The sequence below is a fragment of the Bos indicus x Bos taurus genome, chromosome 3 (assembly GCF_003369695.1).
Source record: "Bos indicus x Bos taurus breed Angus x Brahman F1 hybrid chromosome 3, Bos_hybrid_MaternalHap_v2.0, whole genome shotgun sequence".
Taxonomy (NCBI): domain Eukaryota; kingdom Metazoa; phylum Chordata; class Mammalia; order Artiodactyla; family Bovidae; genus Bos; species Bos indicus x Bos taurus.
In genome coordinates this window covers 66,946,584-66,974,401 of record NC_040078.1, presented here as the reverse complement: position 1 = coordinate 66,974,401, position 27,818 = coordinate 66,946,584, and the positions used below count along the sequence as shown (strand labels likewise).

Sequence of the window (27,818 nt, the reverse complement as noted above, 5' to 3'; positions counted from 1 at the left end):
TCTCAGGAGTGTATCTTAAAGGGTGGGACCATGTGCTCCGGTTCAGAGGTTAGTTGCCAGAGTCCTCAGTTTTCTGGGGATTAAATCAGTTAGGGGGCATGTGTCTTTTTGTTAGTCTATATTATAGCCTTCTATATATCCTGGGGGTTCCACAATCGGGATTTAATAGAGGCTCAAGCATTTTAGGAGTCTCCTTTAAAATCCAAGGCTTATGGGGTGGTTTTCTGGAGGTCATGGGCCTTAGGGTTAGTCCTGTGAGAACTACGTCCTGAGCACTAATCCAAAGGGCCTGTTGTTTTGGTATTTAATTCTAAAGTCACATATATTAGATAAGGAATATATCCTGGACTATATACTGGAATATATCCTGGAATATATACTCCTGGACTGAGCGTGCCTACCAAAGGCAAGCAGACACCATTTTTCAAAATAGAAAGAGGGTCCTGCTTGAAGAAACCATCAGGGAGAGGCTCTCACAATACAAGAACGTTGGTCTGGGCTTCTAGGCACCCAGATGGCCATTGGGGGCACCTACATTGACAAGAAATGCCCCTTTACTGGTAATATCTCCATCTGAGGGCAGATCCTGTCTGGTGTGGTGACTAAGATGAAGATGCAGAGGACCACTTTCATCCCCTGAGACACCTCTATTATATCCAAAAATACATAAAAACATGTCTATTCACCTGTTGCTCTACGTCAGGGGCATCCAGATCGGTGACATTGTCACAATGGGTAAGGCTGCCCCCTGAGCAAGATTTTGTGAGTTCAGCATGCTCAAGGTCACCAAGGTTGCCAGCGCCAAGAAGTGGTTCCAAAAATCAAAAATCCTGAGACTGGACACCTGCCCACTCCCCCAGTTATTTCCCATTCAACAGTAACAACGATAACAAACATTTATTATCTCGTTGTTCTGAGGATCAAGAATGTGGAAATGGTTTATCTGGGTGGTTTTGACTTGAGGTCTTTTGTACACTGTAGTCAAGTATGTTGGCCGGGGCTGTAGTCATCTGAAGATTGACTGGAGCTGGAGAATCTGCCCTAAGCTTACTTACATAAATGGCACGTTGGTGCTACCTTTTGGTAGGAAACCTATGTTTTTTATGGTTTTATGGACTTTTCAATAGGACTGCTTGAGCCTTTTCATAACATGGCACCTGGCTTCCACAAGAGAGAGTGAGACAGAAGCAGTGATTGTTTTGATGCAGCCTCAGAAATCACACGCCATTATTTCTATCTGTTATTGGTTACCCAGGTTAGCCCTCTTCAACATGAGATGCGGTATGAAGTACCAGGAAGAGAGAATGATCATGAGTGGCATTTTATCTTTTATTTTATTATTTAAAAATGTTTGTTTATTTGGCGGCATTGGATCTTAGTTGCAGCGTGCAGGATCTTTCATTGTGGTCACATGTACATGGTACTCAGATTGGTTGCCCCATTGCATGGTGATCTTAGTTCTGCGACTAGGGATCAAACCTGTGTCCCCTGCATTGGAAGGCAAATTCTTAACCACTGGACCACCAGGGAAGTCTCATGAGTGCCATTTTAGAAGGCAGTTATTGTAAGTTTATTTCCTTTTTTTTTCTTTTTTATTAGTGAGATAGGGGATATAGTCATTCCTGCTTTCTTTATAAGTCCTATTTATAATTTTAGGTGGTTATTTTGAAAGGAAAATGTAAATGTTAAAAATAGTCTATATTAAAATTGAACTTAGCCTATTTTATGATCCAACTTATAATAGTTTTGGGACTTTGGACGTTTCTTTCATGGTTGTTCAGAGGCTTTTAAAAATATTAGGGCTTTTAAAAATATTACTTCACATTCAGCAAAGTCATTGCTCGCCAAAGAAGATAAGGCCCAGTCTCTCCTGCATCTCTTGGAAGGCATGGGGGAAGTAATTTGAGATGTTAAATAACTTAGAAATGAAGGGCATTTCAAGTTTCAGCTAGCAAATAAAAGAACCCTTTTTCATGGTGAATTACATGTTTCCATATGTGGGGATTAAACTGTGTTACTGACTTCCGCTTCTGAAGTAACATCTCAGGTCTAGTAAAATGTTAACCTTTTTCTGCAGCCTTTTAAAGCTTTTAAGAATTTTGTCCAAAAAAAAAATCTTACTATAAGATATACTCTAAAATGAGAATTTAAGCCATCATTTAGTGATTTGCCTTTTAAAAATTCAATCCTAATTTAATTTAGGATTTAAATTAGTAAATTCTGCGTTGTCATTGTCTCTTAGGAAGAGTTGGTGATAACGTTAGCTAGTGTCAGATCTTCAATGTGACGTATTTTCACAGCTGCAAGCTTATTTTAAGAGACTTATTTACACAGTCAACTCAGCCAAACCAACAAATAAGCAAGATAGACTAATAAATCAAGACTTGACTCTGGAATCTCTTATTGTTGGTTTTGTTCACTTCTTATTAGTATAAAGTATTTTATGTAGCAAGTTTAATTGGAGCCCTAGTTTCCTCTTTAGGATTTTTTCTACTGGTAGGTGTACATAGATCCTATTTGTTTTGACAGTGGTACAAAACTTTAAACTATTTACTGTCTAAAGAATTTCCACACTAATTTTTTAAACTGTTATGTTTCTTTTTAACCTCAAAAACACTTTTCCTTTAGCATAATCTATTTTCTGTAAAATATAAAGGGAAATATTACTTAAAGCCGACAGTATATAATGTCAAATATTGTCATTTCTGTCTACTTTTTTTTTTTTTTGCCTCTGGACTAATAGACACACATATATATATACACTATCCTAAATACTGCTGACACTACTCCTTTGGATTTTTGGATAAGGCTGATAGTAGAGTACATAGCGTTTGATATTTAAAAGTACATATAAGCTCTGGAATAAATGCCTGGTTATAAGTTCTGCCATTTAGTAGTGGGTCTTGGGGCAAGTTCCTGCTAATCTAAATCTCTATTTCTTTACCTCTGAAATGTAGATAGTAATTTGTTGTTGTTCCGTCGCTCAGTCGGTCCAGCTCTTTGTGACCCCATGGACTGCAGCACGCCAGGCTTCCCTGTCCCTCACCATCCCCCAAAGTTTGCTCAAACTCAAATCCACTGAGTCAGTGATGCCATCCAACCATCTCATCCTCTGTCGTCCCCTTCTCCTGTCCTCAGTCTTTCCCAGCATCAGGGTCTTTTCCAGTGAGTCAGCTCTTCGCATCAGGTGGCCAAAGTGTTGGAGTTTCAGTTTCAGCATCAGTCCTTCCAGTGAATATTCAGAGTTGATTTCCTTTAGGATTGACTGGTTTGATCTCCTTGCTATCCAAGGATTCTCAAAAAGTCTTCCTCCTACCTGACTTCAGGCTCTACTACAAAGCCACAGTTATCAAGACAGTATGGTACTGGCACAAAGACAGAAATATAGATCAATGGAACAAAATAGAAAGCCCAGAGATAAATCCACGCACATATGGACACCTTATCTTTGACAAAGGAGGCAAGAATATACAATGGATTAAAGACAATCTCTTTAACAAGTGGTGCTGGGAAATCTGGTCAACCACTTGTAAAAGAATGAAACTAGAACACTTTCTAACACCATATACAAAAATAAACTCAAAATGGATTAAAGATCTCAACGTAAGACCAGAAACTATAAAACTCCTAGAGGAGAACATAGGCAAAACACTCTCTGACATACATCACAGCAGGATCCTCTATGACCCACCTCCCAGAATATTGGAAATAAAAGCAAAAATAAACAAATGGGACCTAATTAAACTTAAAAGCTTCTGCACATCAAAGGAAACTATTAGCAAGGTGAAAAGACAGCCTTCAGAATGGGAGAAGATAATAGCAAATGAAGCAACCGACAAACAACTAATCTCAAAAATATACAAGCAACTCCTCCAGCTCAACTCCAGAAAAATAAATGACCCAATCAAAAAATGGGCCAAAGATCTAAATAGACATTTCCCCAAAGAAGACATATAGATGGCTAACAAACACATGAAAAGATGCTCAACATCACTCATTATCAGAGAAATGCAAATCAAAACCACTATGAGATATCATTTCACACCAGTCAGAATGGCTGCGACCCAAAAGTCTACAAATAATAAATGCTGGAGAGGGTGTGGAGAAAAGGGAACTCTCTTACACTGTTGGTGGGAATGCAAACTAGTACAGCCACTATGGAGAACAGTGTGGAGATTCCTTAAAAAACTGGAAATAGTACTGCCTTATGATCCAGCAATCCCACTGCTGGGCATACACACTGAGGAAACCAGAAGGGAAAGAGACACGTGTACCCCAATGTTCATCGCAGCACTGTTTATAATAGCCAGGACATGGAAGCAACCTAGATGTCCATCAGCAGATGAATGGATAAGAAAGCTGTGGTACATATATACAATGGAGTATTACTCAGCCATTAAAAAGAATACATTTGAATCAGTTCTAATGAGGTGGATGAAACTGGAGCCTATTATACAGAGTGAAGTAAGCCAGAAGGAAAAACACCAATACAGTATACTAACGCATATATATGGAATTTAGAAAGATGGTAACGATAACCCTGTATACAAGACAGCAAAAGAGACACTGATGTATAGAACAGGCTTATGGACTCTGTGGGAGAGGGAGAGGGTGGGAAGATTTGGGAGAATGGCATTGAAACATGTGAAATGTCATGTATGAAACGAGATACCAGTCAAGGTTCAATGCACGATGCTGGATGCTTGGGGCTGGTGCACTGGGACGACCCAGAGGGATGGTATGGGGAGGGAGGAGGGAGGAGGGTTCAGGATGGAAATTAAAGTAAATTAAAAAAAAAAAAAAAAAACACAAAATGACAGAACATACATGAGAAAAAGAAAAGAAAAGAAAAAAAATAAAATAAAGAGAAAACAAAAAAACTAAAAAAAAGAAAAAAAGAGAAAAAAAAAATAAATAAAATGTGACTTTTATATAGAAGTCAATTTCTGGAAGAACTACCATGTAAAAACATTGGAGAAAGGAGCCAGTTAATTATTAAAACAAATCTAAAACAATATACCAAGATACACTATTTTTATAAAAATAAAAAGTAACTAGTTTATAGACCTGTGGGGGAAAAAAAAAAAAGTCTTCCTCCTTTATCAGTGGTTGTAAAGAAGTGAGATAATTGAGTATTTAGCATAGCATTTAGCACAGCACTGGGTGGAAATGAAGTGCCAGAACTACAGCATGGAGAAACACTTCTGAAATAGTAGGGTAAAAGCTTCCAAAGATCTCCTCCACAAAAGCAGTGAAAACTCTGGCAAAAATTGTCAGAAATTTTCAGAACTCTGAAAATTAAACACTTGTAAAAATTCAGAGAGCATTTATTTAAGGACAGTGGCTGAATCTCCATGCAAAGAGTGAACTTTGTAAATCTTTTTTTTTAACTGTTAAAAATTTTGGCTCCGCTCAGTCTTTGCTGCTGCCTGAGGCTTTCTCTAGTTGTGGCGAGTGGCAGGTTTCAGGGCATGGGCCTCTCATTGTGGTGGCTTTACTTGTTGCAGATCACAGGCTCTAGGGTGTGCAGGCTTCAGTACTTGTGGCCCATGGGCTCAGTAGTTGCAGCTCGCCGGCTCTAGAGCTCAGGCACAGTAGTTGTGGGTCAGCTGCCTTTTAGCATGTGGAATCCTCTTGGACCAGGGGTCAAACCTGTGTCCCTTGCATTGGCAGTTAGACTCTCAACCACTGGGATCACCAGGGAACTCCACACTGTAAATTTTTAACTTGTTCCTTTTCCATCCCTCTCTCCAGAGGAGTCTTGAAAACCAACAGGTTCACCACTGTGGTGACTGTGAAAATCAAGGGCTCAGCAGCCACTGGAAGAAACTTAATGGCTTTGGAGCCTCCCAACAGTCCCATCACTAGAGAATTGTCACCATTTGACCTGTATGGCAGCTCCTTGCAAAGCTCCGTTCTAAGGACTTGTCTTTATTTGACCAGACTCAGAGCTTGCTATGTACAAAGTTTCTATCCCTAGAGTCTTTGTTGAAAAATATCAGCAGGAATTAACATTGCAGCTGCTTGAAGTGGTAATACCATCAGAGCTAGCAAGAGGGTGAACAAAAAACTAAAAGGAAAAATTGGGTAAAGAGATGTTTATAGGGAGCTTTGAAAAGCTCCAGCATATTCCTGAGAATCTAGAAGGACACAAGCATGTGCAGGGCTATGCATGTGTCCAGGGAAGACCTTAGAAATCCCTAGCCTCTCACCTCTGGCCAACCTTCATGTTCTGCACAAAACAAAACTTAAGGTGGACAAAAGGAAAAAAAAGCAATTAATTGGCATTTATCAGAAGTAGAAACTTTTGTGCTTTAAAGGACACCAACAGGGAAGTGAGAAGGTAGTAGAATGGGAGAAAATATTTGTAAACCATGTAGCTGATAAAGGTCTTATATCCAGAATACATAAAGAACTGTTGTAACCCAGCAATAAATGGACAAATAAACTAACTTAAAAACGGGCCAGGGATTTCAATAGATATTTTTCCAAAGAAGATACACAAAGGCATACATAAGGATACATACGATACATAAGGATACATAAGGATATGAAAGATATTGCACATCATTAGTCATTAGACAAATTTAAACCACTTCACACCCACTAGCAGAGAAGGCAATGGCACCCCACTCCAGTACTCTTGCCTGGAAAGTCCCATGGGCGGAGGAGCCTGGTAGGCTGTAGTCCATGGGGTCGCTAGGAATTGGACACGACTGAGCGACTTCACTTTCACTTTTCACTTTCATGCATTGGAGAAGGAAATGGCAACCCACTCCAGTGTTCTTGCCTGGAGAATCCCAGGGACGGGGGAGCCTAGTGGGCTGCCGTGTATGGGGTTGCACAGAGTCGGACACGACTGAAGCGACTTAGCAGCAGCAGCACACTCACTAATAAAAAAAGATGGACAATAACAATTGTTGACAGAGGTGCGGAAAAATTTAAATCATTATACGTTGCTAGTGGGAATGGAAAATGGTGCAGCCACTTTGCAAAACCTGTTTCCTCAAAAAGTTAAACACAGAGTTACCATCTGACACTTACATTTTTTAGTTATATACTCAAGGGAATTAAAAACATAAAAAACTTGTTCAGTTGCTCAGTCGTGTCCCACTCTTTGTGACCCCATGGACTGCAGCACACCAGGCTTCCCTGTCCATCACCAACTCCTGGAGTTTACTCGAACTCATGTCCATTGCGTCGGTGATGCCATCCAACCATCTCATCCTCTGTCATTCCCTTCTCCTCCCGCCTTCAATCTTTCCCAGCATCAGGGTCTTTTCCAAAGAGTCGGTTCTTCGCATCAGGTGGCCAAAGTATTGGAGTTTCAGCTTGAGGATCAGTCCTTCCAATGAATATTCAGGACTAAAAAAAACTTGTACATAAATGTTTAAAGCAGTCTTATTCATGACTGTCAAAAAGTGGAAAAAACCCACAAGTCTGTTAGCTGTGGAAAGGATAAACAAAATGTGATATACTCACACAATTCAGTCATAAAGAAGGCTGGAGTACTGTTATATGCTTCCTTATAGGTGAACCTTGGAAACATGATGCTACATGAAAGAAACCAAATGCAAAATGCTGCATGTACTTCAATCTGTCTGTATCGTTTCCAGAGTGGGAAACTCCACAGACACTGAAAAATTATTGGTTCCCAGAGCCTGGAGAGAAGGGGGATGGGGAGTGACTGCTAACAGGCAGAGGGTTTCTTGTTGGCATAGTATAAAAATATTTTGAAATTGCAAAGTGGTGCTGATTGCATAACCCAGTGAATGTACTAAAAACCACTGAATTACATACTTAAATGGGTGAATTTTATAGTATGTGAATTATATCTCAGTAAAGTGTAGTTTATTTTATTTTTAAAAACCAAAAACCCCTACAGCATTCTATTTAAGTGGATCACCTGGTATTGGGAAATGAAATTGCTCTGGAGTTTTTCTGCTTAGCTGCCAACTCTGTAGTGTTTACAGTTATTTTTTAATGAACTGTCAGAAGCCTGGAGTTCCATTTGTAGAGTCATTATGCTAGCCAGAGTACATGACTATTTTTCAGTTATACAAATGTTAATCAAAGATACATATAAGAAAAAAATTCCCTAGAATTCACCAAGTTGAGATTATTACAGTATTTTTGTAGAAAGTTTTACTTCATATACAATCATGAGTTAATACTTTAAAGCATTCTTTGGATGATAAAAAATTCTCTTTTTTTCCCCCAGTGCTTCATCATCAATTATTATTGTTGATGACCTGTGAAATACTGCTTTTCTGTACACTGTGAATTTAAGTAATTGGACTCAAAATAAACTAAGCTTGTTATAAAGTTTTACTTGTTACAACTGAACTTTGAAATAAAATGAATTCAGATCTTACTAGCTGTAAAATCTTATTGAATTATTTTCACCTTTTAATCAGATTGAGCATATTAGTAAGATCCTATTTTTTATTTTTTATAATTTTTCATCCTGTATCAGTGTAGTCTGTTTTAACACACGTATTCTTAGCTTGCAGAGCACAAAGAAGCACGGCATACCTACAGCCTGGAGTCCCTTTGCCACTGTCCTTTTTACGAAGAGGCCATGCGCTTAGTTGAAGAAGGAAAAATTTACTCAAGAGTGCTTAGGTATCAGGCTTATATTTATGAAAAATATTAAGATGCTGTTGATATGTTTGTCTGATATTTGTTTAAAATATTTATGAGAATAGGGGGAAAATGTTTTTAGGCACAAAACAATTTTTTTATGTATTTTGTCAGTATTGAAAAGGCATGTGTTTTTTATTAAGGTCCTGAGGTTAAGCCTTATTCCAGACTTGTAGTAGGCTTGATCTTAAATGCACTTTAACAGTTGTCTCCCCTGTTTATTACTTAGAACTGAAATGTTGGAGTGCCTAGGAGACAGTGATTTTCTTGCCAAACTTCACTGTATTCGACAGGCTTTTCAGGTATTTTTTTTTTAACATTAAGTGACTTCATCCAGCCACTCATCCCCACCCTCATGCTATAGAGTCCAGCTGAATATAAACAGGACAGCTCTTTGCTCTTTATTATCCTTATTCGTAATGGCAAATAAAAAGTACTAAGTTTATTTTTCCTCCCTGCTGTCTCCCTTCATTTGTCTTCATTTGTCATCCTCTCCTGTAATTTCCTGGGTCTACCACATTTTGTCAGAATACAATATTTTGATGCTAGAGATGTGTATGTACAAGTAACTGCTTAAAGTATAAGTCCTTTTTCTTATTATCAATTAGTATGTGTTCTAGAATGTTTTTCAATTGAATCAGTTGTAAAATCACCAATTTCCTAAGGTAAAATAAGGTCATTTAACAACAAAATTCTCTTTATTTTTCTGTTCTGGAGTTGTGTAATTATTTCAAATTTTTCTAATATTAAATTGAACAGATTTAAATTCAGATTTATCTCCCTTTAATCTTTTAAAATTTTCTGTTCAAGAGCTCTTTTTATTCTAGTTACTTAGGACTTTTTTATTCCTGTGGTGTACCTGCTGAAATAGTACCGTAGAGAAGGAAATGGCAACCCACTCCAGTGTTCTTGCCTGGGGAATCCCAGGGACGGTGGAGCCTGATGGACTGCCGTCTATGGGGTCGCACAGAGTCAGACACGACTGAAGCAACTTAGCAGCAGCAGCAGCAACATGTATTAACTGTATTAGGGTTATTTGTACATACATGTGCTATAAAGTCAGATATCCATTCAAATTAATTATAGGTTTCCTTTTTTCTTTGGGGATGGATATTTTTCAGGTAATTCTTTCAGAAACAGCCAACAGGATATTCCTTGCTGAGAGTGGAAGGAAAATTTTATCAGCGTTAATTGTAAAAGCACGAAAGGTAAACTTGTTTTGTTGGCAAGTTTATTTTATTGTTATTATTTCAATTGAACTGATGATTAAAAATTATTACATTTTTAATAGAAGAAAATGTTTTTGTAGATATTTGTAAAAATTCACATACTAAAAATAAATAACCCCCAAAGTATTTCTTCTTGGGTTGATTTATTTTCTGTGTATAAAGTTCATACAGTTTTGAGCAGGTTGATGAATATATTCAGTTTCCCATTTAAAAATCTACTAATGTCATGGTAAGAATTATCATTAAATCAGCTATACGCCCACCACTATTATTATTTTGATACCTCTTTTCTTATGCCTCCCTCAATCCCGTTCAGTAAGAAGGTCCTAGGAAATAGTGTAGATCTCAGAAATCTGGAAATACAAACTGAACTGCCTTTCACTCGTATTCATCTTCATGGGTCTGAATGAGGCAGAAGCAATGGCAGGAATTTTATTAATACTGTAAGGAACCACTTTTCATTTATGCAGGATGTGTCTAGATGATGAGAAAAAGAAACCTCAAACAGACTTTCCCTGAGCCATTTGAACACCTGGTTTTCAAACACAATCCCTTTGAATCTCAGTTCCCTCATTTGTATAATAGGATTATATTTATGGTACCCTATTTCAGAGTTCTTATGATGATTAAATAAATGATAAATAGGAAAACATATTTTAAAAGTGCTACATAAATTTGCAGTTTAGTCTCTAAATCATGTCTGACTCTACAGGATACTGTAGCCCTCCAGACTCCTCTGTCCATGGGATTTCCCAGGCAAGAATACTGGAGTGGGTGGCCATTCCATCTCCTGGGGATCTTCTGACCCATGGATTAAACCCACATCTCCTGCATTGGCAGGCAGATTCTTTACCACTGAGCCACCAGGGAAGCCCAGTATAAATTTAGGATCATATTAACTACTTATAATTTCCAATGTAAATCTTTTTTTTAAAAAAAAACAAAAGAAACAGAATATTTAATAATTATATGAAAAAGTTCCATAGTATTATAGTCAAATAAATTCAAATTGAAATAGCACAATAGGACTTCCCTGACAGTCCAGTGGTTAAGACTCTGAGATTCCAATGCAGGGGGTGTGGGTTCCATATCTGGTCAAGGAACTTAAGATCCCACATGCTACGTGGCCAAAAGATTTTAAAAATAATAATAAACAAAACACAATAGCCTGTTCTGCCTATCAAATTGCCACCACTAGAAAGACAGGGAAATGTGTTGGTTGCTCTGTCTTTGTGACCCCATGGACTGGAGCCTGCTGGGCTCCTCTGTCCGTGGAATTCTCCAGGCAAGAATACTCGAGTGGCTTGTTATGCCCTTCTCCAAAGGATCTTCCTGACCCAGGGATCGAACCCAGGTCTCCCTCATTACAGGCAGAAAGACAGTAAACCCAATATAAATCTTATGTTGCTATCTTGGCCTTCCCAAGGCTGATAAACCCATTGATTTGAATTAGAGTGTGATTTGAACTAGAGTTCCTCCAAAAGGAATAGAACTCTATCAAAAGTATCACATAGTATCTTCTGTAACCAAGTTTTCATCTCAAAGACTAACCTAAATAAGCACATATATTTGAGTAGTAAGCATTTGCTTATGACATTTTACTTACATTCTTAGTCTTGACTTCTGCAAAATGTTGGGCTAACAAAATAAACCAAACGAATATGGCATACCTTGAAAATGTGTTTTAATTGTTACCTAATAGAATGAAGATCTTACAAGCTTACTTGAATATTTACTTTGAGGGTTTGAGCATTGTTATAAAGTTGAGATTAGGATTAAAGTGTGTTTTCTTCTGCAGAATCCAAAGAAGTTTGAAGATGTTTTTGATGAAATGATCTATTTTTTAGAGCAGACTGATCACTGGGATAATACTGAAATGGAACTTGCTGCTAGAGGAGTAAGTCAGATTTTTTATAATATTTATCCCCTTTCATTATTTATACATAATATTTACATAATTTGAGGCCACTGTTTCCTTGTCCTTGTTAAATGACAGTAAAACCAATTTTGTGAAGGTTATTATGATACAGTCGTAAACAATAGCAACCACAGTCTATACATTGGGGCAACAATTGAAAATAGTATATTTTTTAAAAAACCCTTTGTTCCTTCTTGTGCTTTTTCCTTCCTTCCAAAACTCAATGAGCAGAGGCTTTAGCAGAGTGGTAATGGTAACCTGTATAAGGGTGGTTTCAGATAGGACAGTGGCAGCTCAGGGGAGATGGGGGATTGGCTACCTATACAGGATCAAACAAAAATACATATATTGAGAATAATCAGAGTGAGATTTCTCATGATTAGAGAAGTGAAATATAAAAAGCTAGGGTTGGAATTGGAGCTATTAGTGTGAATTCATAGTTTACTAAATAGAGAAATAAATAGGAAGGTTTGCATATATGTAAACATACATAAACTTACTAACTGTATTCACAGAGAGGGTCTGGGAGCAAGAACACAATCCCTAACACACAAATCTTGGCTTCTAAGTCCCACTCTCCACTAAAAGGAACTAGGACTCCATGGAAATTTGGCTGATTTCAGCACTAGAATACAAAAAGCATGTGATGAGCCTGGAATATTTTATTGTAATGGAAGCTTAAAGAATGAGTTTGCAAGGGGCTGGAAGGCTTTCTTGGCAGAGAAAACAGTAGATGCCGAAACACAGAGGCACAGTCTTCACAGTCCTTCTTTCTCTGGTGTTCCTTCACTCAGTTAAGAACCTCTCAGTATCTAGTTCACACGTGGTATAGCGTGTAGTACAGTACAGTCTGCATGAATGAAAGAGTAAGAGATTCATAATGTGGTGGAGAAGACAGGCGGATATACCAGTAACTAAAGGACAGGCTTCCCCTGTGGCTCAGCTGATAAAGAATATGCCTGCAATGCGAGAGACCTGAGTTCAGTCCCTGGGTTGGGAAGATCCCCTAGAGAAGGGAAAGGCTACCCACTCCAGTATTCTGACCTGGAGAATTCCATGGACTTTACAGTCCATGGAGTCGCAAAGAGTCAGACACGACTGAGTGACTTGCACAGAAATGACAGAGCAGAAAGAGCCTGTAGATACCATAATGAAAGCACGGACAAAGGACTTCTAGAACAGAGTGGAGGGAGAGATTAATTTCACCTGACGGGATCTAGGAAGGAACAACTGACATGTGAATTACAGCTTTTGGTTGTGAGTTATTTTCAGTGTTGTCTCTCCTCTTTTAACCTGATTCACCTAAAAACGTGCTGCTGTTGTCATATATGAAGCCCTCACTCAGACTTTATTTCAGCTCTCTGTAATAATGATTTCTGTTTTAACTTACAATTTAATACAGGTAAAAAATCTAAACTTTTATGATGTTGTTTTGGATTTTATATTAATGGATTCCTTTGAAGATTTAGAAAACCCACCTACATCCATACAGAATGTAGTAAATAATCGCTGGCTAAACTCCTCCTTCAGAGAAACTGTAAGTGATGGTTCACGTTTCTCAACATTTAAATTTGATAAAAAAAAGTAGTCAGAACTGAGAAGATGAATAAAATTAATATATATAAATATATGTCTGCCTGTAAACGACTATTATGGAAACTGAGCTCATCCTTTGATATTGGGATCAGATGTGTATGATATATAACATATGAAAGTGAAATTTGCCTTTGGGCTCATCTATCAGTCCCTGCCTTGATTTTGAGCACCCAGTACTTCTTTAGATCTCAAAAAACACTTGGGTTTCAAACTAGGTCAGGCCTAACAAAAAATTGTAACTGAAATGACTCTATGACTAAATAGAAATGTAGCAGTTTCAGTGAAAAGATGATACATATATTTTTTTTGCGGAAAATGCAGAGTTTCTTCTTCCCAAATACTATAAAAAATTCAAGTAGAAGGGAATTCCCTGGTTGTCCAATGGTTAGGATTCCACAGTCTCAGTGCCAGAAGGCCTAGGTTCAGTCCCTCGTCAAGGAATTGAAGAACCCCAGGCATGGACTTGCAAACCCCTCCCCGCCAACACACACACAAAGATTAAGGTAGAAAAAAATAAGCATGTGCAAAAATAAAATGGGTTTAAACTGTATTGTATGCTTTGGATATTTTCAGTTTCTGTTGTTTATTGTACTCAGATTTCTATTTAACATTTTTTTTGTTGGGCTGAAGTGTGTACCTTGAAGTAGGTGGAATTAATGAAAGTTTGAGTCTTTAGAAAACTAAAAAAAGTTTCAGTTGGGTATTTCACAGTCATTTTGGAAGTGCCTGATACCACATTTTAAAGCATTTTTCATAAATCCACTTTTCCCTCAAAGTATGTTTTAACCATAAAAACTGGATGTTCTTCATTTCTGTAACTGCTTCGGGACAAGTTAAAAACCTTGATCGAAGTTAGGTCATGCCACAGTAGGGTCACATTTCTTCAGAATCCACTGGGGTGTTTTAGTTCCTGTTACTAGGGATGTCTCTTCGTTCTTTATTGGAATAAAACTTTTGGCTCAACTCATAACTATTTCCAGCACTACTACTATTCTTGAGGAAAAAATATTACTTGAATTTAATTACTGAGTTTCTTGGCACCAGAGTTCAGCCTTTCTCTGTCAGTGGCTTTGAATTTAATTTCAAAATTTATAAATACCTTTTCATTAATATTTACAAACAATAGAAAGAACATGAACTAGTTCTTTTTAGTTAATATTTTAAACATTTTAGACCTTTTAACTTTGAATTTCTAATAATAGTCACTCTTTTTTAAATGGAAAGTTTATATAATTATTCATTTAAATCTTGCTTTTTCTCCTCTGTATATATTTAGGCTGTGGCTTCAAGTTGTTGGTCAGTGTTGAAACAGAAAAGGCAACAGATGAAGGTAAAACTCATCATGTCTTGGATTTCTTCGTAATTTGAGGCTCTTGTTGAAGAAACGTCTGAGTCAGTTTTCAGCTGGGGATGGCAGCTCATAAGCCCTGTCCTTCAAGCTCGATGAGTGATCTGTTGGCACTGGGTTGGGTTCTCTGTTTTTGAAGTTGGGAACAGAGCTTTTGCTTTTTTGTCTTTTCACTTAATGATATTACAAGATTTTAAAAATTGTTTAACATAGTGGATGTTAGTTTGTGTAATCCAATTGAGAAATGATGATTGATTCTTAAAGCTGCTTTATTTAACACCAAAAATCACCACAAAGTCTATATCCTGTGCCCACACCGCACACCCTCCAGCCCATCTCACCCTCTACACACTGCTCTCGCCACACACTCCTTTGGTAAAGGATGGACTCTGGAGTGAGACTGGTTCCAAATGCCACTTGTGAGCCATGACCTGGGGCAAGTCTTAACCTTCCTGTGCCTTAGTTTCCTCATCTCTAAAGAAGAGCATAGGATCTACCTTGTGGGGTTTTTTGTTAGGATCAGTGTGCTCAGAGTAGTGCTTGGCATAGTGCATTATGCAAGTGTTGGTTATCATTATCATTTTTTTATTTTTTTTTATTATTTGCCCACTGACCTATAGTATTTTATCATGTCCATATTTCTAAGCCTGAGCCTTATAACTTTGAGATAGTATTTCTGAGGGCAGTGTTTTTGAGCATCTGCAGAAGGGTGCTTGTTACAAATAATTCTGGAGACCATATATTTGAATAATTCTTGTTTAAAAGATGTTGAACAGGGATGTATTGTAAAACATGGGGAATGTAGCTAATATTTTGTAATAACTGTAAGTGTAATGTAACCTTTAAAAATTGTATAAAAAATGAGGGACTTCCCTTGCAGTCCAGTGGTTAAGACTCCATGCTTCCATTGCAGGGGGCGCAGGTTTGACCCCTGGTCCAGGGACTAAGACCCTGCATGCCGGGCAGCACAGCAAAAATAAAAAGAAGAAAAAAAATTGTACAGAAAATAATTCCAAAGACCCTGTGTTTTTAAACAAGATGATTAGAAACTCTAATGTTTGAGAACCACTGGTTTAGGGCTGGGGAACAGACTTGTAGACGGGTTTGATTTTCATATTCAGTGGTATGATCATAGGTAAGTTAAACTGTCAGCTGACCTTCAGTTTTCCTACTTGCAAAATGGAATTAATACTTGCCTCATAAAGCTGCTGCAAAGATGAAATGAGGTAAAACATAAAAGTTAAAAGAGTAAATATATAAAAAAATAGTAAATATATAAAAGTTTAATAAATAGTAGTATCTATAATAATAGCGATTGTTATGGAATATTATTACTATGTTATTATTATTATTATTATACCTAACCTTATTTCTTCTTAATATAAATCTTGTGCCTTGGACTACTGTTCTTCATGTACCCACAGATACCTATATATTTCACCTCTTGGTGAACTATTTCCTGTACCTGGAATGCCATACTCTGTCCTCTGTACTTAAATAATTCTTACCTACTGTTGAGTTCAGCTTACATTACTCCCTGGTGCCTGTGCTAACTTCTTACATGTCTGAATTCCTAGTATAGTTAATATATGTAGTTAATACAAATATAGGATTTAGAATTTAATATACACAGAACATCTTTTAGACTGTTGTCAGTGTATCCATGAAAACCTTTTGGCCTTTACTTATTTGTGAGTTAGGATAGGTTTTATAACCCCTCTGAAGCCTCGCTTTTTATGTGTGATAATGATGTTAACATGACCTACTTTTTCAGGAACATTTTATTAAATTAAGTAGAACTTAGCTCATTATCTGGAATATAATAGGTACTCATTAAATGGCAACGACTGCTATATTTTTAAATTGAGGTTTAAACGATGTCTTGGAGCCTAGAAAAGAGAAAATAACTTCTCCAAGAGACAGAACCTTAAGGCGTACTTAAGCCCAGTAGATGCTATGATAAATCTCACAGGATTCTATTTAACATGGGAAATTTAGAAAGTTATTAATAAACTTAGAGAGTTTCCTACATCATAGCTGTATATATTACTATTTCACAAGAAGGTGCATTACATAATTAAATGCTTCAATAATATCTGTTCTGTAACTGAAAGTTAAAAATCCTAGTAAGCATATTTTTGTGCTTAATCAGTGTAAACTTTATTTTAGTCTTTTTCGGATAATCTAAGTGAGTAGAAGTTCTTCAATTCTACTGAACTAGCTAAAACCATGGTAGTCTCATTAATCCTAAAAATTGTACTGCTAAGGAACATTGTAGCATTCTTGTTATTGCTTGGTTACAGCATTGTGATTTCTTTTTTATGAGGTGAAAATGCCTTTAAGAAGTAATGTTTTCAGCACATTGAAATTGTTGGATAGATTATGAAATGTTCTAAAAGCATTCTGTGACTCCTAACTGTTCCTTGTAAGTTTATTAGACTGGCTTATCATTGACCCTTGGTCTGTCCTCAAAAAGAGCTGGTCATATGTTGGCTAGCAAGCAAATGCAGGAAGGCAAAAATAATTTGATTCTCCTTTACTTTGCAACAGATCCCAGATGGATTTTTTGCCCATTTTTATGCCATTTGTGAGCAGATCAGCCCTGTCCTAGCCTGGGGCTTTTTGGGTCCTAGAAATTCTCTCTATGATTTATGTTGCTTCTTCAAGGTATGTTTAGTCATTGAATCATGTCTTCTTTCTAAATTGAAAAAAAGTTTTACTGTTTCTTTTTGCTTTTGTAGAAGAAAGAATGTTATTTAAATATAAAGTTATAAAGTCACCCATGCCCGTGGAACAGTTTTATATAGATCTGTGCTTTATCCTGGATAAAAGACAACAATTCCATTCACCATATCAATTCCTTCTGTAATGGATATATGTTTTCATGTGTGTTACAATGTTAAACAAGTTGCTATAGATAATTCTTCATGCCTGACACTTGAAATTTGTAAAACAAATAATATCTATTTTATTGCACATGCGGCAGTTTAAAAATAAGTTCTGGTTCAAAATAATGTGAATGATAAAATCCTAGCTATAAGAAAGAAGATGGAAGTTTAAAATTGTATTCTAATGTCAGCAATTTAAATCGACAAAACACAAATTGCATCTTGTTGCAGAATTTTCTGCCTGGCACAGTGCCAATAAAAGTCTCACTATTTAATAGTCCTTAATTTAGGCTGAGTTTAAAGGAGCAAATAAAAGTAAACATAATCAAGTATAAATTTGAAAGTTTTTGATATTTGGAGTTTTGGATGTTTCTCTATACCTTTCATTTAAAAAATTAAATTATTTTGTTTATGTGCTATTAATGTAGCATTTATGTAAATAGCTTAGGACTTCTTTTTTTTTTTTTTTTTTTTTTACTGTCATTGAAAACTCATACATCTTTGATGCATTTACTTGACCTCTCAACTGTAACGTAGGTGTTTAGTGGGAAAACTTTGGACTGGGAATTGTCTAACCTTAATGAACATTTGTGACTGTGGGCAAATCATGCTTTGTTCTCCTCTTTATCATCTGTAAAATGAGGGGACTGGAAAGTTGATTGCCAACAACCCTTCCCAGATAGAAAATCCATTGAAATCTATGATGTGCCTTCTTAGTACTTCTTAACATTTGATTTCTGGAGCTTCCCTAGTAGCTCAGATGGTAAAGCATCCGGCTTCAATGCAGGAGAACTGGATTTGATGCCTGGATCAGGAAGATCCCCTGGAGAAGGAAATGGCAACCCACTCCAGTATTCTTGCCTGGAGAATTCCATGGACAGAAGAGCCTGGCAGGCAAAGAGTCGGACACAACTGAGTGACTAACACACATAACATTTGATTTTCTGTAGGATAGAAATTAAATATTCCTGTTTGTTTGTTGTTGCTCTTTGGAAATACTTTTTTCCATCACAACATAACAACCTGAGACTTAATACTTAGTAGTATACAAGATGCTTAAAATGAGTTTCAGCCTAAGTATTAAGTTATTGAAATGAAATATCCTTCACCATCTTCCACTGATTTGAGACCTGAAATTATTTTTATTTTTCACATGTCTTAACTTTTTTTGGCACAGAAAAATAGACATTTGGAATTTATAATTATTGGAGATAGTGTACTCTTCTGTCTTCAAATGGTACCAATGCTCATAGGTAACACTGAAAACTTCAGTTACTGGGAATCAAATAATAATAGTAGACCCTTATACTTATACAGTGCTCTAGTGTTTACAGGCATTTCTCAGAGAGCTCTTTTTTGGTTGTTGACCATTACGTCAGCCATGAGTAGTAAAAACAAGTAGTAATTAGCCCTTATTTCACCGAAAAAGAAAAGACCTTCCAAAAAAGCTGAAACACTTTTCCACTGAGATTTGAAATTAGTAGTGGAAGTGACCCCTAATTCAACATTTGTTACAATACTATTAACTATTTGGATTTAATATAATTTTGGTCTAACAAGTGCCAATTTGTTTTGTGTTCATTTTCCAGAATCAAGTTCTTTTCTTTCTCAAAGACATTTTTGATTTCGAGAAGGTGCGCTATTCCAGTATAGAGTCTCTAGCTGAAGACCTCATGCAGTTGCTTGTTCGCCGCACTGAACTTTTAATGGCCTGTCTTGGAGCTGATGCACTGAGGCATACTAGTAGCTGTTTAAATAGTCATGTTCCTGTTATGCCCAGTGGCCTATTAGAAGCCAAAGTACAATAAGTACCATAAAAATCAGACAGTTTAGTGTGCTATGAAATATTTTAAGGTAACTATTAATTTTGTAACATATATTACAGAATTGATGGATATGGACTCAGGGAGGATTAAAACAACCTTGTAAAGAATGAGTGATTGTACTGTACTTACACAGAAGTTCTGTCATTGAATCCCTGTGTAGTGTATCCAAAGTGTCTTTTTACAAGCTTTAGGTAATAATTGTTGTGAAATGTTGTTTATTTTATAGAAATATTGCTTGACTTGAAAGCAGTATGTGGGAATTAATCGATTTGTTGTCTTCAAGCTGTCTGAAATGTCCAGTTTCATTCTCAAAAGCTTTGTTTTTACGCTTCACACCTTGAAGATATGTATTTTAGCCAAGACTTCTATGGCCCACACATGCAAGAATATATTACTCCTAGTGTCAACGAACTTAACTTTGCCTGAAAATGTATTTTTAATTGTAAAGTTGTTCGTTGTTTAATCTAGTTTAGGCAGTAGTGGTGTTTAATATGTACTGCTTACGTTATTGCTTGTGCATTTGCTTAAGTATTTGAATCAAAGAAATTGTAATGGCCGAGTATTGTTATAAAACATTTAAATGAATTGCCACTGAGAAGTTTACAAGTTTATATTAGATTTACTGAAGTTTCCCAAATATGTTACTGTTGGTCCCATAAGTTACAATAGAGAGACTAAAGAAATTTCTTTTATCTTGGTATAGATAAGAGCATTTCCCTTGAATGAATGTTGATTAAAAATATAACATTTGTTAACTATGACAGCAATTAAAATTTCTCCCATGTATTTTTGAGACTCTCTCTCAACATCCTAAGGTATTAATTTTGACTTAGTAAAATCATTTCTTCTTTCTCCTTCTATAAAACTAGCTTTTAGTTATTTCATAGAGAACCTAGCACACTTGAGAGTTTGTCATATTATGCCCATATTTTTAAAATATTCACTGACACTTTGAATCTTAGGGAGGTCTTAAAGAAGATTTCCCCCCTGAATATAGAACAAAATATTTTTTAATGGTATAGAAGTATGTTTTCTTGTCCTTTGTGATAAATATATGAACAAATGGGTAGTTTGTATGAATAAGGCCCTGGAGTATATTAGATACTTTCACAGTTGTTTTAATTTTGTGTGTAAATTATATACCACTTAGAGTGGCTGGCTCAGTATAACAATGGATTAGATTTGTTGATTTTGCTCCTAAAGTGTTCTTTATTCATTTTGGGAGTGAGTTATCCAAAAGGATCTAAAATATATATTTTTAAATGTATTTTTAGATTAAAGTGCCTAGTTTCTGATTAATGAGTAGAAAATGAAAAGTGGGGAAAGAAGCATAATTGTTTAAGGTTTTAAGTTTATGTATGTGCCATATTTATGTAATACTAGTTACAAAATAGATTCAGAATCTTTATGCTAGTTGCATGTGCTGTATTCCATAATGTGTAGGTTACAGCATTAAACAATATGAAATATTGCTGTAATATTTTTTGAGTATGTAGCTCCTGGATTTTTCTTACATGTATTCTTAATTTAACACTTGACTGTTCATAATTCTTATTATTAATAGAGGAATATCTTTAGATATATCAGAGCTAAAAATTCCATTATATAGTATTTTGCATTTCATTTTTTAATTTAAATTTTGTATTTTGGTTTCTTGTTGAGGTACCAGTGACTTTGAATGATTCACACATATACATATGTCTGCACATACCCATCCCTAGTATTGTGTAAGCAAGATAGTTATTGCTTGGGTTAATTTTCCTGTTTGAAGGACTGAAAGTTTTAAGCTGTGGTTTTATAAACAAAGCTATAAGTAAACTTAATTACTTTTTTATTTGAGTAGAATATTGTTTGAAATCTGTTTCAAAGAATTGCACTATTTAATAATGCTGCTAGTACATGAAACAACTCTGGGGAATTTATTTCATCAGATAAAATGAGTGGCTTTCCAGAAGTTGTATTTTTCTCTTTTATACTTCACCTAAAAAAAAGAAATTGTCCATGTTAAAGAGAATGGTTTGTCATGTTCAGTGCTTGAGGTTGGTTAGTTTCTGGTCAGTTCAGAAGCTACTACTTTAGTAAGATGCTTTCTTTGTGGCCTTTGACACAAGAGACAAGAGTGACCAAATAGATTTTTAGGGTAATGGGTATAAAAAACCCCTCTCTATTGTAAGGGAAGAAACCTGACTTTTCTAAAGAAACATCTCTTAAAAATGTTTCTAACCACTAAAGAGTACTTAAGGTGTATGTTCCAATTCCAATTTGCCTTGAAATTGGGTTGAACAGATAAAGCAATGTTTTAAAAATATAAAGTAAGTAAACTGGTCTAGAGCCTTTTAGGATAAAACCCTGTTTAACACTTACTCATGGTAGTATTATCAGAAAATTGTCTTTGCCACCATGAATCCTACTATCTGCTTCTCTATATAAATTATAAGAGGACCTTGAATTAATCATGAGAAAATGGATTTTTTTTTTCCTCCTATTTTCTGGAAGAAAAAAAGTAAGTGTTCAAGTGATTTCTATTTGATAATTTTTCTTTCTCCTTTGGTTTCTCTACATCTTTGCTCAACTAAAAGGCTAGTTATTTCTGAAGGATTACAATATGTTTATTAAATGTCAAAATGAGATTCTTTTTTAAAAAGAAGGCAAGTTTTTCATACTGTTACAGTCAGCGCCAAAGAACTTTTTCCTTCCCATAAGTATTTTTTATTTGCATCTGTTTGATTCTATTAATTTTTTCAATTAACTGACTTTATAAAAAATATTTGCAAACTTTTTCTTGCCTTAAGATGTAACATTTTCCACTTAACTGATTGCCTACGGATGATTATCTGCATTAAAAAGAATTCTTTAGCTTATCATTCCTTTAAACCTATGAGATAGAAATGCCAAAGTAACATTTAACATACTTCTCTGTGACCTTTCATAATCAGAAATTTTAAATTATGTTCATAACATAATATGCTTTTATTTTTAGTGAACACATATTAGGGAGTTATTTGGAATATGTCAATACTTTTCAAAGTGATTATAAGAATGACACTGAATTAAAAAAATTTTTTTTTGCTTGGATAAAGCAAATTTAGAAATATCTCTGTATGTGAAACTGAAGAATTTATATAATCTGTGATTAATGGAAATAAGGGCATCCTTTCTTTGTTACTTGTGTTTATATTGTTGTTTTGCTTAGTTTGAGAACAACTGTGTATTAGCTTCACTTGGCTGATATCTGTAAGTGTGTCTATTCCTAAGTGTAAAGACTGCATTCATTAATTTATGTAAAACACTACGATAGCAGGAAAAAAAAATAGCACTGACTCTTTAGCCAAAATAAGCACTGTAACATGGTGTTTCTCTATTGCCAAATAAAAAAGTGATGGTACATCTTGCTGATATATTGAGTACTTTATACAATACTTACAATTTGCAAGGTCACACTTGTCTCATTAAATCCTATGTACCCTATGGAAACTTTCAGTCTCCATAAGACCACATATATAGGCATGAAGAATATAGAACACTGCAGAAGTATTGAAATCAAGTGTGAAAGTATGTTTCCTTTACATACTAACTGGGAGAGAAAACAGTTTCGTGATGAATAAAGGTAAAGTACTTGTGGTTTTTTTAAATTAATAATTTCAAGGGTTATGATTAAAATTGCCATCAAACTCAGTATGAATCTATCATATTGATGGACATGCATTCTTCCCTATTCAGACATGCCCCTTGCCCACCACTTAGTAGGGATTCAGATACATTTACTTAAGGAGAGGGATGCTGCCTGGATACTGCTGATGATACCAGATGGAGAGAAGGGTTTATTTGGTTATAAAAACTGTTTTGATTTGGGACTTTTAATGAAGAGGTTTGTTTTAGAACAAACATGTACAGGATAGATAAATGTATATAGCTATATTTTTAGACTCTTAAGTTAAACATAAACTTAAGTATATTAATAAGCAAATCATATAAATAGGAGTTAAACTTTTTCCTAGCAAGGATTTGAGGTTGGAGATAGAATGGAAAACTAGATCTGTGTTTCCGTCTCATCTTCTGTTTTCTTTGCTGTCTGCCATCCTTCTGTTATCTCATGCCATTTTCATTGACTGTGCTATGTGAACTTAATATTTTGCACTTTAAATATTTCTCTCTGAATTATTATGTTTGTTTAAAATACCTCTCTACAAGCATCTTGCTGTCTTCATTGCTTGCATGCTCACAGGTGTTAGTCTCTCAGTTGTGTCTGACTCTTTGCGACCCCATGGACTGTAGCCAGCCAGGCTCATCTGTCTGTGGGATTTCCCAGGGAAGAATACTGGAATGTGCTGTTCCCTTCTCCAGGAGATCTTCCTGACCCAGAGACTGAACCTACATCTTCTGGGTCTCTTGCATTGGCAGGCAGATTCTTTGCAACTGCACCGCCTGGGAAGTCCAATTGTTAACACCATTTGTAGAGCTTTGCTGGAAATCATTAAAAACTCCCTTGGTTTATCCACTGTCTTTCTTACTTTTCTTGTGCTGCTTTGACTTCCATTTTTTAATGTAGTGTTGCTTCCTACACCCTGTATTCTATAATCCTTTACCCTGTGTTTCTTCTCCTTTAATCTCTTTCTCTCCTCATGCTACTGACATATTTGATCAAGCTGCACAGCTCTTTTTGTTTTTTTTTCTACCTTTTAACAGTGAGAACCCTTAAGTAACCTCTATCATTGGGGCAGGAAAGGACTGAACTCCCATACAGAAAAAAAAAAGGGCAAACCTTCCTTCTATGATGCTTTTTATTCTTTACTTAAAAGCCACAGCAAGGCAACTGGTATATCAAATACCACCTCAACGTTTTGCTTTTAACTGTCTCTTATGTGTGTCACAGAAGCCTTTCACAGAGTGTACTTATTTATAGGAAATTACAGAACTTTTATAATTTGCTATTTGAAATAATATCACAATACTTAAATATAGAGAAGAACTTTGACATTTGAAAACACCTGAGATACATGACTTCTAAAAGTTTGCTAATTCTTTTATTTAATGACACAGTGAGAGAATAGGTCCAGAGACTTTAAAAAGGATTGAATACTTTATGTGATAGCAAATGGGATTTTTTTTTAAAGTAGGTTAAAGTAGGTATACGTGTTATCTATTGCTACCTGAAAAATTATCCCCAAATTTAGCAGCTCTAAACAATGAACATTATGTCCCATGGTTTCTGAGGGTTACAAATTTAGGAATGGCTGGTTCCAGTGGTCCTCGCTTAGAGTTTGTCCTGAGCCTGCAGTCATCTGAAGGCCTGACTAGGCCTGGAAGATTTTGCTTCCAAGAGTTGCTTACTCATATGGCTGTTGTCAGAAAGCTTTAGGTCCTTGTTGCATGGGCCTCTGAACAGAACTGCCTCAGTATCTTTAAAACCTAGCAGCTGGCTTTCCCCAGAGTGAGTAATCCAGTAGACATCAAGACAAAAGACAGTATCTTTTATAACCTAGACTTGAAGGGGACATACCAGCATTTGTGCCATATTCTGTTAGTCACATAGACCCACCGTGATACGATGGGGGAGGAGTTTACACAAGGATGGAAAGACTAGGAGGCAGGATCATTTGAGGTTATCTTGGTAGTTGACTATCACACCAGGGAATCATAATAAATTGTAAAGAGATAATGTATATATAATGTATCATAATGTATTACACATTGTAGTTACATTATATAAAAATATATATTACATTATGTATTACAATTATTTTAATTTTAAATGAATATGTGCATATTCTTGGGCCAATCTTTTGGGGTAGGGTCAGAGCCTATATTGTGTATACGGATCAACACAGTATTCTGAGATGACTGTTGCATAAACTATACCTTTAAATCATCATCTGGGATTTCTAGTTTCCCTTTTATTTATTTATTTATTTTGGCTGTACTGAGTTTTTGTTGCTGCATGGACTTATTTTTTTTTGCATGAAGTTTTCTCTAGTTGCAGGGAGTGGGGGCTACTCTAATTGCAGTGCACGGGTTTCTCATTGTGGTAGCTTCTCTTGTTGCAGAGCGCAGGATCTAGGACACATGGGCTTTAGTAGTTGTGGTTCCCCGGCTCCAGAATATAGGCTCAATAGTTGTAGCACACGGGCTACACGGGCTTAGTTGCTCTTCAGCATGTGGGATCCTCCCAGATCAGGAATTGAACCTGTGTCTCCTGCATTGGCAGGCAGATTCTTTACCACTGAGCCACCAGGGAAGCCCTCCCTTACTTTTAAAGGAGAAAAAATTTACATGAAAAGCAATGAGTGCCAAATCCCCATAGGTTTTCATAATTTTCTACACAGTCTTTTACATTTGTCTTCCCCACACCTAGTTGGATGGTAATTTTTGAAAGCTGTTTGCCTTCAAGTCTTCAAAGCATTCAACTTAGCTTTTATAAAAACAATAACTTTTTGCTTTTGTGATTTTTCCTTTTTATGATGTTTATGTAATTTCAATAATGTGCGACTCATAGAGTCAAGTCTGAGAACAAATCCAATTGATTCATGATAAATATACAAGAAGTGTTTATGTAAGTCAGCAAATCTTGAATTTCTAATAGCTTTCTCAAACTTAGCATGTCCAAAAGGGAGCTCTTACCCATACCTGCCTAAACCTCCTCCCAGTCTTTCTCGTCCTAGTAAATGACAACTCCATTTTTCCAGTTCCTCAGGCCAAAAACTTCTTTTCCTCACATTTCATACTCAATCTGTTACCAAAATCCTACCAGTTCCACTTTTCAAAAGTATCAAGAAAAAAATACAAGCATTTCTCACTGCCTTCAGAACTATCACCTTGGCCCAAACTCCCGTTGCCTGTCATCACGATTATTTTGGAAATCTCCTAATTGGTCTCCCTGCTTCATTTTAGTGTATTTGCAGCACACCAGCCAGACTGAGGACTTCTCTTGTGGCTCAGCTGGTAAAGAATCCACTGGCAATAAATGCAGGAGACTCCAGTTCAACTCCTGGGTTGGGAAGATCCGGTGGAGAAGGGATAGGCTACCCATTCCAGTATTCTTGGGCTTCCCTGGTGGCTCAGCTGGTAAAGAATCCGTGTGCAATGCAGGAGACCTGGGTTTGATTCCTGGGTTGGGAATATCCCCTGGAGAAGGGAAAGGGTACCCACTCTAGTATTCTGGCCTGGAGAATTCCATGGTCAGTATAGTCCATGGGATCGCAAAGAGTTGGATACGACTGAGCGACTTTCACTTCACTTCAGCCAGACTGAACATGTTAAAAATACATCATCAAATCATGTCACTGCTTTGTTCACAATCTACCGATGGTCACCCATCTTACTCAGAGTAAAAGCCAAAGTCTTTACAATGTGGAGAAAGGTTGCTCACAATCAGTCTCCTGCCCCAATCCACTTGGTATCATTTCACCCTTTGCCTACTTAGCTAGAAAGATGATGCTGTGAAAGTGCTGCATCAATATGCCAGCAAATTTGGAAAACTCAGCAGTGGCCAGAGGACTAGAAAAGGTCAGTGTTCATTGCAACCCCAAAGAAAGGCAATGCCAAAGAATGCTCAAACTACCGCACAATTGCACTCATCTCACACGCTAGCAAAGTGATGCTTAACATTCTCCAAGCCAGGCTTCAGCAATACATGAACCATGAACTTCCAGATGTTCAAGCTGGTTTTAGAAAAGGAAGAGGAACCAGAGATCAAATTGCCAACATCCTCTGGATCATCAAAAAAGCAAGAGAGTTCCAGAAAAACATCTATTTCTGCTTTATTGACTATGCCAAAGCCTTTGCCTGTGTGGATCACAACAAACTGTGGAAAATTCTTCAAGAGATGGGAATACCAGACCACCTGACCTGCGTCTTGAGAAACCTGTATGCAGGTCAGAAAGCAACAGTTAGAACTGGATATGGAACAACAGACTGGTTCCAAATAGGAAAAGGAGTACGTCAAGGCTGTGTATTGTCACCCTGCTTATTTAACTTTTATGCAGAGTACATCATAAGAAACCCTGGGCTGGATGAAGCACAAGCTGGAATCAAGATTGCTGGGAGAAATATCAATAACCTCACATATGCAGATGACACCACCCTTATGGCAGAAAGTGAAGAAGAACTAAAGAGCCTCTTGATGAAAGTGAAAGAGGAGAGTGAAAAAGTTGGCTTAAGGCTCAACATTCAGAAAATGAAGATCATGGCATCCGGTCCCATCACTTCATGGCAAATAGATGGGGAAACAGTGGCTGACTTTATTTTTCTGGGCTCTAAAATCACTGCAGATGGTGATTGCAGCCATGAAATTAAAAGACACTTACTCCTTGGAAGGAAAGTTATGACCAACCTAGGTAGCATATTAAAAAGCAGAGACATTGCCAACAAAGG

The 27,818-nt window shown here is 36.4% G+C and overlaps 1 protein-coding gene and 1 pseudogene across 2 annotated transcripts in view; both read left to right on the top strand.

Annotated features, from left to right (window-relative positions):
• Positions 1-22,844, top strand: part of MIGA1 (mitoguardin 1) — a 79,560-nt gene extending 56,716 nt beyond the window's left edge. For both annotated transcript variants that reach the window (XM_027536836.1, XM_027536837.1), the window contains exons 9-16: positions 8,507-8,625; positions 8,873-8,945; positions 9,765-9,851; positions 11,671-11,769; positions 13,193-13,327; positions 14,663-14,716; positions 17,285-17,401; positions 19,212-22,844. In XM_027536836.1, coding sequence (XP_027392637.1) covers positions 8,507-8,625; positions 8,873-8,945; positions 9,765-9,851; positions 11,671-11,769; positions 13,193-13,327; positions 14,663-14,716; positions 17,285-17,401; positions 19,212-19,430 — 903 coding nt within the window. In that variant the 3' untranslated portion in view covers positions 19,431-22,844. The remainder of the gene's footprint in view (positions 1-8,506; positions 8,626-8,872; positions 8,946-9,764; positions 9,852-11,670; positions 11,770-13,192; positions 13,328-14,662; positions 14,717-17,284; positions 17,402-19,211) is intronic.
• LOC113882386 lies at positions 31-3,035 on the top strand (annotated as a pseudogene).
• Positions 22,845-27,818: the final 4,974 nt, after the last annotated feature.